The 14,411-nt window shown below is 38.3% G+C and overlaps 1 protein-coding gene across 2 annotated transcripts in view; it reads left to right on the top strand.

Annotated features, from left to right (window-relative positions):
- The window catches only part of LOC106045448 (TLE family member 4, transcriptional corepressor), a 97,521-nt gene extending 85,996 nt beyond the window's left edge, over positions 1-11,525 (top strand). For both annotated transcript variants that reach the window (XM_066987729.1, XM_066987728.1), the window contains exons 13-20: positions 270-463; positions 664-740; positions 4,291-4,540; positions 5,622-5,869; positions 6,853-7,000; positions 7,552-7,702; positions 8,031-8,107; positions 9,778-11,525. In XM_066987729.1, coding sequence (XP_066843830.1) covers positions 270-463; positions 664-740; positions 4,291-4,540; positions 5,622-5,869; positions 6,853-7,000; positions 7,552-7,702; positions 8,031-8,107; positions 9,778-9,885 — 1,253 coding nt within the window. In that variant the 3' untranslated portion in view covers positions 9,886-11,525. The remainder of the gene's footprint in view (positions 1-269; positions 464-663; positions 741-4,290; positions 4,541-5,621; positions 5,870-6,852; positions 7,001-7,551; positions 7,703-8,030; positions 8,108-9,777) is intronic.
- The last annotated feature ends 2,886 nt before the right edge of the window (positions 11,526-14,411 follow it).

Below are 14,411 nucleotides of genomic sequence, written 5' to 3'. Positions count from 1 at the left end.
GCCATTCATTTCCTTTCCACGTACAGTGGCAAAGTCAGTATGTTATGACTGCTTAAATTGGATGCTGAACTGGTTCTTCAGCACTTTAAAACTTACATATATATGTTTTACATATGTATATATGTATATATGCTTGTTTTTATATATGTATAATATTATATGTGTGTATATATATATATATAAATACAGTTTAGTGGTTTAGGAAACTCACATTTCATTTAATGGGTCTGGGGTGGCTGTGTGATTTCTCTCTTTTTTTCCTTCAATAGCTTCAGGTTTAAGGACACCTATGGCAGTGCCATGTCCCTATCCAACTCCGTTTGGCATCGTTCCGCATGCTGGAATGAATGGGGAGCTGACCAGCCCTGGAGCTGCCTACGCTGGTCTGCACAATATTTCCCCTCAGATGAGTGCAGCAGCTGCAGCAGCTGCAGCGGCAGCAGCTTATGGGAGATCTCCAGTGGTAAGTGTTTGCTGCTAGTGCAGTTGGTGTTGAAAGTAATTCATATCAAATTTCGTATCAAAGTAAGACCTGTGGGGTTATATCTAGTTCAGTCTCTTTGTAATTTGGGAAGTATGCTATGGAGAAAGTGAATTAAACAGTCTTCTCTTGCCTATCTCCATCTTTAATATACCTTTTTGTTTTGCTTGGGAAACCTATAGGTTGGTTTTGATCCACATCATCACATGCGAGTCCCAGGCATCCCTCCCAATCTCACAGGCATCCCAGGAGGAAAACCGTGAGTATCAGACATTCAACATCACAAATTATTCATCTGCTGAAGTTATGTTCCCTTGCTGGTTGGAATTCCCCTTAGCTACTGAAAATTATTGTGTGAATAGAAATAAATACAGCTGTTTGACAAAGGAAGGAGAAACTCTGTTTAATCTTAAAGTTGCATGTGTAAATTTGTTTCAAGAACTAACAGCAGCGGGCAAGTATTGGGTGGTATAGAGGAGACAGAAATAAATGGGAAAAGGAGCTGAGCTTCGAGGTACTACATGCTGAGTCTGACTGGTTAGTCTGATATAGAAATGCAAAATGGAATGGGATCTCAGCTTTCCTTCTCCACTGTACTCTGCTTCTCAGTTTAAAAAATGATTTCTTTGTTCACAAAAGCCTTGCAATTACTTGCAAACTTACCAGCTGCTATAGACAGCAGTGTGCAGAGAAAGGAACACTGAGATGTTTTATTTGATTGAAAATACTGGAAGGAATTATTGTATCGTAATGTTCAAATTCATCCTTGATGGAACTGACTGTAAAAGGTGACCTGCTCTACCAGGCATCTCTTGTTGTGAGCCTCAGAAAAAGAATTACACAGATATGAAGAACTCTGTGCTCACATCCCTCTTGAGTTAGAGAGGGGAAAAAATGAAACAGCAATGCAAACGATATTGATTCAGATTTTATGTGACGGTCCTCCAGTTCCTATGTGACACTCATGGGAAATTGTGGCTGGCTAATACTGCAGAGGTGGAAGGGCAGGGGATGTGGTTTGTGCCATTCCTCCTCTCTCTGTCTCGCGTATGAACATGTTTGTGGGGGAGTGGATGGGAGATAGTCACGCACCTGCATGTGAGTGAATGCATATTTACCTCCCACTGAGCTTGTGGACGTGCAGGATTAGTAACCTATCATGGGAGAAGTGATCAGTCCTAGTGCCTGTAACTCCTCTTGTACAAACATATCACAGGAATCATAAACTATATCCAACTCTCAGACTGCACACACTGCTGTTCGCCTCGGTTGACTTTCTGCCAGTTGATCTTCTCTGATAGGCTGTTGCGTAAGGTGGGTTTGGAAGCAGTGTGCAGCAGCCACCAGCTCAGCTCTTTGCATTACAAATTCTGCAGGGTGCAGACTTTCATTCTACACATACGGTGGGCACTTAGAAATTTCCTGATGTAACGTTCAGATGTTTGCACTGTTCAGGTTCATCCTTGGTGGAGCCGGATCCAAGAAAGGTGACCAGCTCTGCTAGGGTTTGTTTGCTGTGCTCTGGGAAATGTGAACTGTGCAGACCTTCCTGCTCATGTAGCAAACTGTTCAAACCAGTTCAAGTTCTGTTACATCTCAAAGGATTTTGAATGTCATTGGCATATTGATGACAGTTTGAAATGACAGTTGCATTTCAATATTTGTCAGCCTTTGGTTCTGAAACCTTTGAAATCTGTGATTCCTTTAGCATGATTGCATTCTTTTTAATTCGTTGTTAGGTACATTATTTTTCAAAGCTACCATTTGGGATTGTTGCTTTCTCATTTACTCTTTCTTGGCCCTTAACGCAAAAGTTGTGTAACTCTGCACTGTTGAGTATTAGTTGAAATGCAGCTGGTAGCGTGTGGCTCATGAGGGGTCTGGCTACTAATAATTCTCTTTCCACTTTGGACATACCTCAGAGAACTGAGGATAGTACAATATATAAATAGAAAAGATAGCTAATCTGGACAGAAGAAAAAAGTGCTCACTGGGTGTTTGTAGTGTCAGATATTTTGTGGGTTATTAGAGTACTTCAAATAAGCAACATGCAGTGTGAGTTTTCAGTGTTACACAACAAAGCAACAGTTTAATCACATATGCTGGTGGGAATAATGGTTAGAATGAGAATACTGTAGTCACTGATCGCTCCAGAACTAGGCTTTATTTCTGCAGTTGTTCAAATTTGTTCCCTACGTACTTCATAAGCCTGGCAAAAATCTCTTTGACTGATGAAAATAATATACAAAGTGTTCATTGTGACTCTACAGAGTGACTGAAACTTTAGGCAGAAATCAGAAAAGATGATAATGAAGTTCCACTTGTTTTGTTAGAGATTTTAGCTTCTTTTTTCAGTACCTTACTGCAGCAAACAGGAATTAAGGAGATAATGGGGAAGATATTTCAGATTTCTGTGGTGATAATTGAACCCAAGATTCTACTTATATTGGCAGTTTGCTGCTTCTGACAACCACAGAAATCTGTCCTACCCTTTCCTGAATGTGTTTAATGTCAAAAAATGGAGAATGATGATATGATCTGTCACTCAGACCTGCCAGAACAAGAAACAGAGGGCAGGATGAGAAGAGTATGTAAAGCTCTGGGAATTGGGCAGAAAGGTGAAAATGCAGTTGCAATTTATCCTGCTGAAAATTATTGTTCAGATGTTAATGCACTATGAATCTTAAATAACAAATTCAGTAGTTGAATTCTGAAGCCTGCCTTCTTCAACGACTTTCAAGCAACAATTAAGGAAATGAGCTTTCTAAGTAGTATCATAATTTTTTTTTTGTGAGCTCTTCTCATTCTCACCATTGTGACAATTTTTTTTTTTTCATCTGTATTTCTGTGACGTTTTAGGTCTAAGGAAATTAAAGCTTTCTGTTAAGCATACTTGGTGTGTTTAGGTGAATCCTCTTAAGTTTGTGCTCTTGTAATAGATGTGATGTGTCAGGGAGCATCTAAGAACAAGACAGTTTCACAACCTAACTGTTCTCCTTGGAAAATATTTTGAGATGAAGCTGTTGATAGGTTATTCACAGGTGGCATAGCTGGCAGTCACACAACACATTCTTTCTCAGTGAGAGTCCTGATTCTGGCAAGAGAAATTGGGATTTGTAGTTGTTGTGTCAGTTCCACAAAAAAATAAAATAAATAAAAAGGGAAAAAGAAAGTAAGCTCAAAAGAAGGAAGAACATCCCAATGTATTTTTGCTGGTCTGTCATGTCAGATGTCAGCAAGCATGCCTGAGGGCTTAACTCCTTGGTGTGGTGGTGGTTTCACTGCACCCTTACACATAGTGCTTGGCAATTTCACTTGAGCTGCGTGAGATCCGTGGTGTGTTCGGCACAGCTCGGCAGCAGTCCAGCTGAAGTCCACATGTTGGAGTCAGTAAGGGAACAACCAAATGTCCGCTGGCAGTCAGCTAGCCCCAGTGCTCTGCAGCAACAGGCTAGCTATTTCTGTCTGCCAGTAGGCCTTGACCTGTCCTTCCTTCACTTCTCTGCAGGCAGTGGCCTCCCCACGCGTTGCCAGAAACTGTCATTGCATGAGTTGTGAAAGCTCATTTGATTGGTAGATGGTCCTTGGCTTGCCCCATTAAAAGTGTATGTTTTGAGATCCATACTGTAAATAAATATCTAAAGGATTTCTTCTTTACATCACTGAAAAAATCGCAAGAGGAACTAAGCAAACAATCTGATGAATGCCTGCATTGGAAACACGTCTATAAATCTGTTTTCTTAAACAGGCTTGAAGAAAAACTTCTTCAATCTTACCCCTATCTTTTTTTTTTTTTTTTTCCCCCTTAGAGCCTACTCATTTCATGTAAGTGCAGATGGTCAGATGCAGCCTGTTCCTTTTCCTCCTGATGCTCTCATCGGTCCAGGAATCCCTCGCCATGCCCGCCAGATCAACACTCTGAATCACGGGGAAGTTGTGTGTGCAGTTACCATCAGCAACCCCACAAGACACGTGTACACGGGTGGCAAGGGCTGCGTTAAAGTCTGGGACATCAGCCACCCTGGGAACAAGAGCCCTGTTTCTCAGCTGGACTGCCTGGTAGGTGAACGGTGGCATGTGACAGTGGAAGAAAATGGCAGTTTGTGTTAAGGTTGAGATGCTACTGGTAAGGTACAAAAGACAGTGGCTATTTGGGTGTTGTCATTGGTATCAGAGCTTGGTATTTCATTTGTAATTTTGTTGTTTCTTTTAGAATGGAGTTTAAAGTATATTCCTTGTAGTACTTGTGTCTTTTTCGCCCCCAGTGAATCAAAACATTTTTAATGTCCTAAAATTGTATTCACAGGGGGAAAGATCAAAGACAGCACACCCGATATTGTTTATAAACTTTGACGTTTGTTGGTAATGTTAAAGCTTGATATCCTATAATGCTATAAATTGCTGTCTTGCAGCTGTATTCTCAGAGAATATTTGAAGATTGTCACGTATTTTGTGTCTGTGTATGTGTGTGAATGCATCGCCCTGTCTTAATGTGACAATTAAAAATATCCCTGAGTGTTATTCACAAATTATTTGAATGTGCTAACAAGATGAACCATTGTTAGCAGCTTTTCTCGTGTCATTTACCAGTTCTTGGTAAGATGTTGCTTCTTGTTACAGAGGCAGTAAAACGAGAACTGTGCAGCACATCTAGACATATAATGAATTGCTACACAAATTGCTACACAAATGAAGAAAATTGCCCAAATATTTTTCTCTGACAACTCCGAGATGGTGGCAGCAAGTCTCACTGGAGCAGAGCGGGGGGGTGTGCAGTGAATTTGGTACTCCCCCATGCCGAGAGGTTAATGTGCTGAAATAAACAGCGTATGAAAATGTAACTTTTTACACAAGCTGTCGAATACAGCTATCTTGAATTGTTTGGGGTTGGGTTCAGGTCTTTGCATTCTGATGCTAATTAAGATTAAATATCTCTCACTACTGAATTTTGTAGATCAAGTTTAAGTACTTCCCTAATGTCATGTAATTTTCTGGCATTAATATACTTTATCATTGTCATAAGTATAAATGGCTCATTAAAACCAGGAGGGAATACAATACTTTTATGGATTTCTGCTCTCATGTTAATGCTGTTTTCCTTTCCTCATGAGTAATCTCTTGATGGCTTCTGTCTCCACAGAACAGAGATAACTACATCCGTTCCTGCAGATTGCTCCCTGACGGCCGCACCCTGATTGTTGGTGGGGAAGCCAGCACGTTATCCATTTGGGACCTGGCAGCTCCAACTCCACGCATTAAAGCAGAGCTGACATCTTCTGCTCCAGCTTGCTATGCCCTAGCGATCAGCCCTGATTCCAAGGTCTGCTTCTCCTGCTGTAGCGATGGGAACATTGCAGTGTGGGATCTGCATAACCAGACTTTGGTAAGGTAGGTCGACAGAACCAGATCATCGGGTTGTGAAGAATTAATTAGACATAGCCTTACATGCTCTTCTGCATAAATACACTCTTTTTTTCATGGTATCAGAGTAGCTGCTCCTGGTATTTCATTGCTAGGCAATAACTATGGTAGTACTTCAACAGAAGTCTATATAGTATTTTGTAAGTTTTGCGAGTTTCATAAATTCAGGCCTACCAAACAGCACCATAACTATAATTGCCTAAGATCAGCTGGTGTTGACACTGCTGTAGGTTCTTTGAACAGATGGATTTCTTTCTTCCCGTGTCATACTCTGTGCTCACACTCCCATCTCTTTCATCAATGCTTCAGCAAATGTTTCAGGCACAAATGTGTGTAAATTACTGCATTGCACACCTCAGCTTCTTAGGAATATGGGTTGCTCTTCAACACTAATGTACAGTTAGCTAAGAGCCAGTCATACAGATCTTCTCTGTGCACCGCACTGTGTACACACTATTACATGTACTCTTTCAGTATTGCATGTAAAGGCAGACTTTCACCATCTAATATTCTCAACTGGGCAGCTTTTTAAACAAACAACAACAACAAAAACCAACACCACCAACAAAAAAACCATTTTGTTGATGTCCTGCAGATTCTTCTTAAAGCAAATGGATTTTGACAATCGTGCTACATTCTTTCAGGGGTATGTGGTATTTCCAGTCAAATGGTGGGTGTCACACAGCAACAAAGATCCCCAAAATACCTAACTCATAAAGCATGCTTCTTGAGCTGTCTGGTCTGATGGATTGCTTCATCAATTCATCACAAAACTCACATGTTCATCCTGGAGTTTAGATTAATCCTGGATTTCCACTAGCGTATACTTTTCTGTTGTCTTCAATGGCTGTGTGTCAGAGACTAAAAGAAAAAGGAGGTATGTTGAGTACATGATCAGAACTCACTCGTTCCAATGCAAGAATGTGTGAACCTTCTTCTGATGTTTTCAGGCAATTTCAGGGTCACACAGATGGAGCCAGCTGTATTGACATTTCTAATGATGGCACCAAACTATGGACAGGAGGCTTGGACAATACAGTCAGATCCTGGGACCTCAGAGAAGGGAGACAGCTACAGCAACATGACTTCACATCACAGGTTCAATCTTAGAAGCTTTGGCATGTTAAGAAAAATCTGTCAAGCCCTTTATTTAAAAAAAAAAAAAAGACATAGAGAACTCCAAAGAATTTTTCACTTAGTCTCACACTTTTTTTTTTTTTTGATGTGGCAGCTAAACATCTTTCTGGATTATGACTGTTTGACAGATTAGTACTTCTCCCATGAGAGCAGTGGAGAATCCTTTTTATTAAAGAATTGCCAGATTAAAGTGTTCCTGTACGCAATCTGCTCCTATTTCTGTAGATCCTTGTTCAAAAATATTTTACAAAAATATTTTAAAATGCTGTCAGATAAGCTAGGACATTAACTTTTATAGCTTGATTCAGTGCTTTGCTATTACAGTTTTAATTGAGCTTTGTTTACATGAACTAATTTATCTTGATTACTATAGTAATTGGATTATCATGTTTTTAAAATTGTGGCAGACCAAAGTGTGTTTTCGCATAGTGTTAACAGTGTCACAAGAAGTCGATTTTCAATATCTCGTTCTCATTCCTTACTAACTGAAGCATGTGCTGTGCTCATTCCAGATCTTCTCACTGGGCTATTGTCCAACCGGCGAATGGTTGGCAGTAGGAATGGAGAACAGTAATGTTGAAGTGCTGCATGTTACTAAGCCGGACAAGTATCAGCTGCATCTTCATGAGAGCTGTGTGCTGTCACTCAAATTTGCTCACTGTGGTAAGCAAATATTTCCATGCCAGTATTTTCCTTCCTTACTTCCTGAGATATTCATTCAAGATCACCCTTAGATGAAAGTAGAGATATTTAAAAAATTAGATGTTAAATTTAAGTATTAAAATAAAAAAAAAAAATCTGTATGGCTGTTTTTTTATGAGAACTCCTTATGTTGTCATCAAACACCTTAGTGTAACCAGATGAAAATGACTGTTCTTTGGATAGGTTTTTCATTAATGTGTGAATGCATTGTTTTTATGACTACTGTGTTTCTTGGGGTGCCTTCCTTGAAAACAAAAGGCAACAATAACATTTAAACAATCTGTTGCAGGCAAATGGTTTGTAAGCACTGGAAAAGATAATCTTCTTAATGCCTGGAGAACACCTTATGGAGCCAGTATATTCCAGGTAATAATCTCCTAAAAGCTGTTTTCCACTTCACATTACAGTGCAGTAGAGCTGCACATCCCACAGTCTGTTATTAGCTCAAGGAGTTTATAACAGAAATTCTTGGCTAATTGCTATGTTTCCTTAAGACTGTCTGTAATTAAATAGACATGAGCATTTGTCCTTTCTAATGTTTTAGTAATTTGTCTCTTACAATAAATTAACCATTTATTTTGAAGTTGTTTTTAATACCTTTCTTTCTCACCTTCTTGTCCATATTGCTGTAATATAGCACCCAAGTTATGTTAGGTTAACAGTCACTGAAGGTAATATAACTAAACTAGTGGAAGTTGTATCCAACACATATTTTTCCTGGATGGAATGCATAAAGTCAGTAGATTGGACAGGCAGACTCACGAGCTGAAGACTGTGCCCTCATGGAAGGATCCTGTGAAGTGTAACTGGGAGTCTTAACCTATCTGCAGTTTTTAGTCCCTCTGTGCCCAATTTTAACAACACTTCAGTGCCATTACAGAAAATCAGGATTTGGGGCATGTCCTTCTCTTCTTTCACCTACAGGTACTTCTATGCTGGGATTTTTTTTTCAATTAAGGTAGCTGGTGTTCAGGGTTAAATGGTCAGGTCTCACCTGTACTGATAACGTGCTGTGGTTCTGCCTTTCAGGTTAGAGCAGTCTGCCTTGGCAAGAGAAATCTGGGTTTTCTTAATGGAGAGTATTCAGCTATGGAATGACCTACCACAGGCAGCTTGAGTTGTCCTTTCAGGAGCCCATCTCACTCAAAACTATTATTCCTAGTGCAGCTTTCTTAATGAGGGGTAGAGAAAGAAACTTCTTGTGCAGCATAGCAGAGGTTTCTTTGCAAGAACTTAGCATGATTGGGTAGTATTTAGCTCTTGCAGTGACAGGAAGAAAAGAAAATGTAGACATATATATAGGAAACATGCAATAAAACAGCAAGTAAAATGTGACAATATATACACGTAATCTGAAAAAAAGAATAACTGAGAAAGACAAAGCTACTGCATCCTGTCATATCCTGTCTTCCATTCACCTTCTTATTACACCACAGTATCTTTTTTATATTTACATCCTCCCTGATAATGTAAATTCATTTGTACAAGAGTTTTGTCTTCCGTGTTGAGCAAACACTGAGATGAGATATAGTTTCTTCTTTGGAATTGTTTCATACCTGTAGGTAGTAGGGCTCTGTAGTGCTTCTCCATAAGGTTTAAGTTAAAAAAAAAAAAAAAAAAAAAAAAAAAAAAAAAAAGGAAGGAAGAAGAAAGATGTCTTTTATTTTTAAGCAAAGGCTAACATATAAAATATTAATAAGTGCTTATTGCTTGTAAAGTGTATAGAAGGGACTGCTTGTTTTTGATGGATTGACAGATTATCTCTAGGTCCATAGCATTGAATAAAACATTCACTTTACTTTCTGCTGCCCTTTTTTGTTGCCATAGAGCTTTAGGTGAAACAAGTTTGGAGTAACAGTCTTGTAGCAGAAGTTGCCACCCTGTCACTTTAGGTCTGAATCTACAGTGGTGGTATTTAAATGAGCTTTCTATGTATTCCCTCTCAATAAGCTCTTCTGATTAATCTTCAAACCCTTCTGGATGGAAAGATGGAAAATACATAATTTTCTTTTTGTCTTTTTCTCTTTTTCTTGTAGTCCAAAGAATCCTCATCTGTGCTTAGCTGTGATATCTCTGTGGATGACAAATACATTGTCACTGGCTCTGGGGACAAGAAAGCTACAGTCTATGAAGTTATTTATTAGAGACAAATCTAAATGCAGGCAGAACTCCTTCTCCTAGCACTTTGCTCTATTTCCTTTTTTTCTTTTTTTTTCTTTTTTTTTTTTTTTTTCCCTTTTCTAAACTGAGAATTTAAATGTTCATCACAGTTGTGGAATTTATTTTTACCCTCTTAAGTTGCTGTTGATTTGTGAACGCTCATTAACAACTTGTGATACCAAATTGTCAGATAGCTACTTGGAAGATTCAATAAGCGTACTTAACAGTGAACTTGACTCTTTAATTATGTATTATAGCTGTAATGTATTTATTTTGTTTAAAGAAGGCTTTCTAACAATGAACTGACTAAATAAAGCTGTCTGGCCCGGCTTTAGTTTAAAAGGTGCATTGTATACTTTGTGTTTTTGCTAGTGGATAAATTGGGGATTTTGGAGAAGGATGTTCAGGAGATAGTGAAGGTTACACTAAATAGACTTGTAGTTTCTATTTAAAAAAAAAATAAACTTTGTTATATTTTTTAGTCCTGTTCTTGGATGAGACCTCTTAAGTGTTATTACAGTATAATTATTTGGTGGGAAGATGCTGTAACTTAACTATTTTAGACAGTCTTGGAAACTTAGGAAATCGCAAACTGTAGCCAGTAATCTACATGCCTGTGATGAATGGCAAATTCAGTTCACATCTAAATTAAATTCACTTTAAGTAAGAATGTGCTAATTTATATATTTGCAATGTTAATATAGCATCTTGTGTACAGATTTGTTCTCAATGCTTTTCTGTTGATGAACATAAAGCATTTTGGTGTCAAGCTAGGTTTTTTAATATGAACACCTCTCTTTGTTATATTGTAGAGAGTACAATAAGTTGCCTCAAAGAATCACCTTTGTTACTTCTGGAAACTTTTGCAATGTTTCCTTGAAAATGGGGATATGTGTCTTTGGGCAATTTTTCAATTACAAGAGATTATGAAAAATATTTGATATGTTCTTTGGAAACTGCACTGAAATAAGAATGGATGCCTACCAATATACAAACTACAAAAGCAATGACCTCTGAGGTAGGATTTACAAGAGCACTCATTCCGACATACAAAGTGGAATGGATTCTCATTTGGGAAAAGGACTTGCTTTGTTTGCCAGCAGTTCAATCCAAGTCTTGATTGGATGTCCCTAAAACGGACATAGACTGAGCCATTGTGCCAGAGACAATGTGTTATCTTTTTATGTTGTTGTTGTTGCTGTTAAACTATGATCTGTGACCTTTTTTTTTTTGAATGCTTTAAAAAAAAATCTTTAAGTCTGTGGATCTGCTGATGTACAGTGCCTTTGCTGCTATGGATCAAAATCAAAAGACCCGTGTAGATAAATCTTATTGTATAAGTAGAAAATTACTTAATTTCATACTAGAAATGGATTGATGCTGCAAGTTAAAATGGACTGTTCATTGAAGTTCCAAATGTGGTAGCAAAAAATGGTGTCTTAAGTGCTTAGTGTTTGATGTCATTAACAGTTTCGTAATACTCTACATTGTAGAAAGATTTTGATACTAAACTGTGTCATTGTACATAGTTCTAATGCATTGTATTGACCACCAGTACTTCTATAATGGTAGATTATTGTTTGTGCATTCAGACTTTTAAGCATTAAACATAAGTAACTTCTAAGATGTATTTTTCTAAGTCTTTTTTCCCTCTCTCATTCTTTTTGCGTACGACAGACTCAGTTACCTGTGTAGAATGCTGTTTGTAGGGAGAACTGGCATTCAGTCAGAGAGCATGCCAGTACAGATGCATGCAATTTTGTCACTGATAGACAGTGTTAGGTTTCACAAAGCTCTTCCCAGCCAGCTAAATCAATGAATTTATAATTTCTTGAGTTTCTTGACTGCATTCATTCTCAGCTTTTGGAGGTATCAGCTCTTGGAGGCCACAAGACTTCAAGTATGTCACCTAGGAGTTTGTCACCTCCTGTTTGTGTAGTTTCTCATCAGATATAAAGCTTTATGTTACCCCATATGTCCATGAGAGGGAAATTTGGAACAACTCCAGCTCCCGGGCCTGCTGAACTATGCAGAGCTCAGCAAGATAAGGGAGAGGGATGATGCACTGAAATGTCACACCTGGGTTTCCTCATCAAGGGCTAAAACCTGTTCATACCAGTGCAAAGGCTTCTCTTGACTACAGCAGGCTTTTGGTTAAGAAGTCAATCCAGCTTCCATTGAGTTAGGACACAAAGTGAATTATGGGAAATTATTAGGGGAAATAAAGTGAGCTAGAGGAAATATTATACACTATGCAGGGAGAGGGAAGTTGTACTAGTCATAATGGGAGAAATGGAAGAAATACAAGTGGAAATTGGAACTAAACCTTTCTCCTGTAGCCTATATCTGAAAGTGATGTGCATGTTACAAATATCAGAGGTGTAAACCTGTTGTGCTTTGAGGTCCAGCCTATGGTAACTTCTGTTTCATGAACCCCAGGCTGAGAAATTACTGTTTTTCTGAGTACTAAAACAAGGCTTAAGCTGATTAGGTCATTCACCTGCATTGTGAGTGACAGGGTAATACTTGCCAGTGGAGAAGAGTGTGGAGGGAAATGCTGGTATTTTTCCCTTAGAGCTGTCAGATTTCTTACAGTTAACACTGAAGAGTTTTCCAGATGTCCCCCAAAATAACATAAGTTTTCACTCACACAAAGATTCTGTGCTACTTAGTACAATAATGCATTGTAAAGATAAACACTGTGCAGATGCTTTCTGTTAATTGTTACTCTTGTCTGAAGAGATATAATTTACCTGTTATAAATATTATATTGGAGACACCTTTTATTTTCAAAGCCATTCAAAAATGTAAAAGGCTAGGGGTGTACTCCATTTACTAACAAAAGAGAAGCCATCTACTTAATGTTTGCAGAGGATATTGTATTTTTTTGTAATAGTTCAGGCATAAGAGATTACTTTAAACCCCTAAAATAAAGCTTTCCTTTAAAAAGAATAAAACACTGCATATCTTGAATTTGTACCAGAGCTAGTTTTGACAGTGCAGTAATACAGTTTTCAAGCAACCTGCCATATATCTGCCTGTTAATATATGTATTGATGGCTTGTAAACAGTCTAGGAATTAAATGTTTTAATCAAAGATTATCGCAGTTAAATGTGTAATCATCCTAATTTTTCTCCCCTTCAGGGTTCAGTGCAAGTGAGAGGTGGTAAACAGCTACATTCCGTTTTTCAGTTAAACTCACATAGGTGCACCTTCCTTTTTCATTCTTTAGTTTCTCTTACCACTGCAGAGCACAATTTCATGCAGAAATGTTTTGTTACAGCTATTTTTTTGTACCACAAACGTGGCCAACATTCTCCATAGTACAAAAAAGCAATGGCTCTGTCTTGAATCTCTTTCCCCTCTCAAATGCTTTTTAGTGCAATGATGCATTAGGAAAGCCATTTCTTTCTAATCTTTCTGTCTTTTCTCTCTGGCCAGTATAGACATGTTTGGTGGGAGTACTTTCCATCAAAATGGTATTTTCTAAAAATATGTAACTTTAAATGTTATTTCTCCTGCATGTACTTAGGCATGATCTTTCTCTCCTAGTTATTTTTAAGCTACTCTGTTACATTATATACTAGACATATACCAGATATGTAACTTGATGTGATTTCTCTGTATTTTTAAGTCTGTATTAGAATAGTTCAAACAGGACTTTGTTTGTTTTCACTCTGGCACCTAAAACATACAGAAAATTATTTCTTCCCAAAATGCTGGTGAATGAATGAGAGGAACAGGAAGGTAGGTTTGCAGATACGCAAGTATTTGGAGTATCCTCTACAGAAACACAGGTCATATCCTTTGCACAAGTGAATGCATCTTTTCTTAAGGCAATAATGCTCCCATGACATATGCAGATGAAACTCTAGCTGTACGGCATAGAGGATCTAATCAAACTACTTTTTGTTCCTGGTGGTGGTGTTTTGCTTTGTTTGTAACAGTTTAGACCTTTGAGCCTCTTCTGTTCTACTAGCATGCTTATTTGTGATCGTCCCCACTGAAATCCTGAAGTGACTAGCTTCTATTCAAGGATTTATGCTCTGAAGGAATGACATGCAAAATATTGTTAAATAAAATATAGTCAAGTTTTTGCATGTACAGGAGTCAGTAAATTCAAAGCAATAGTTTGGTCTGCAACTGTTTGTCATTTGCATTCAATTTCCTATATCTCTTTGGTACCAAATTAACACTGAATTCCGCAATACAAAAAATGCTTAAGAACATCAAGTATGGCTGCTCTGAGAAATGCTGCTTTGAATTTTTCAGAACAAATGCATGCTGAAGAGCTCAGCCAAAGAGCTGCTCTTACATGGGATATGTGGGAGGAGTAGTTGCATTCAATATTGAAGACCTTCTCTAGTATTAACATTTTCTAGTGACCACAGTTGTGTTGAAGTGGGTTGGGCAGTGTGGGCTTGCACATGCGGCCAGGCAGCTAGCCAGTTCTGCCATATATTTACATGAGAATCCCCTTCCCAGGCATAGCAGGAGATGAATCCTGGA

The sequence above is a fragment of the Anser cygnoides genome, chromosome Z (genome assembly GCF_040182565.1).
Source record: "Anser cygnoides isolate HZ-2024a breed goose chromosome Z, Taihu_goose_T2T_genome, whole genome shotgun sequence".
NCBI classification, from domain to species: Eukaryota; Metazoa; Chordata; class Aves; order Anseriformes; family Anatidae; genus Anser; species Anser cygnoides.
The sequence above is the reverse complement of the archived record's forward strand: the minus strand, read 5'-3'. Positions and strand labels throughout refer to the sequence as shown.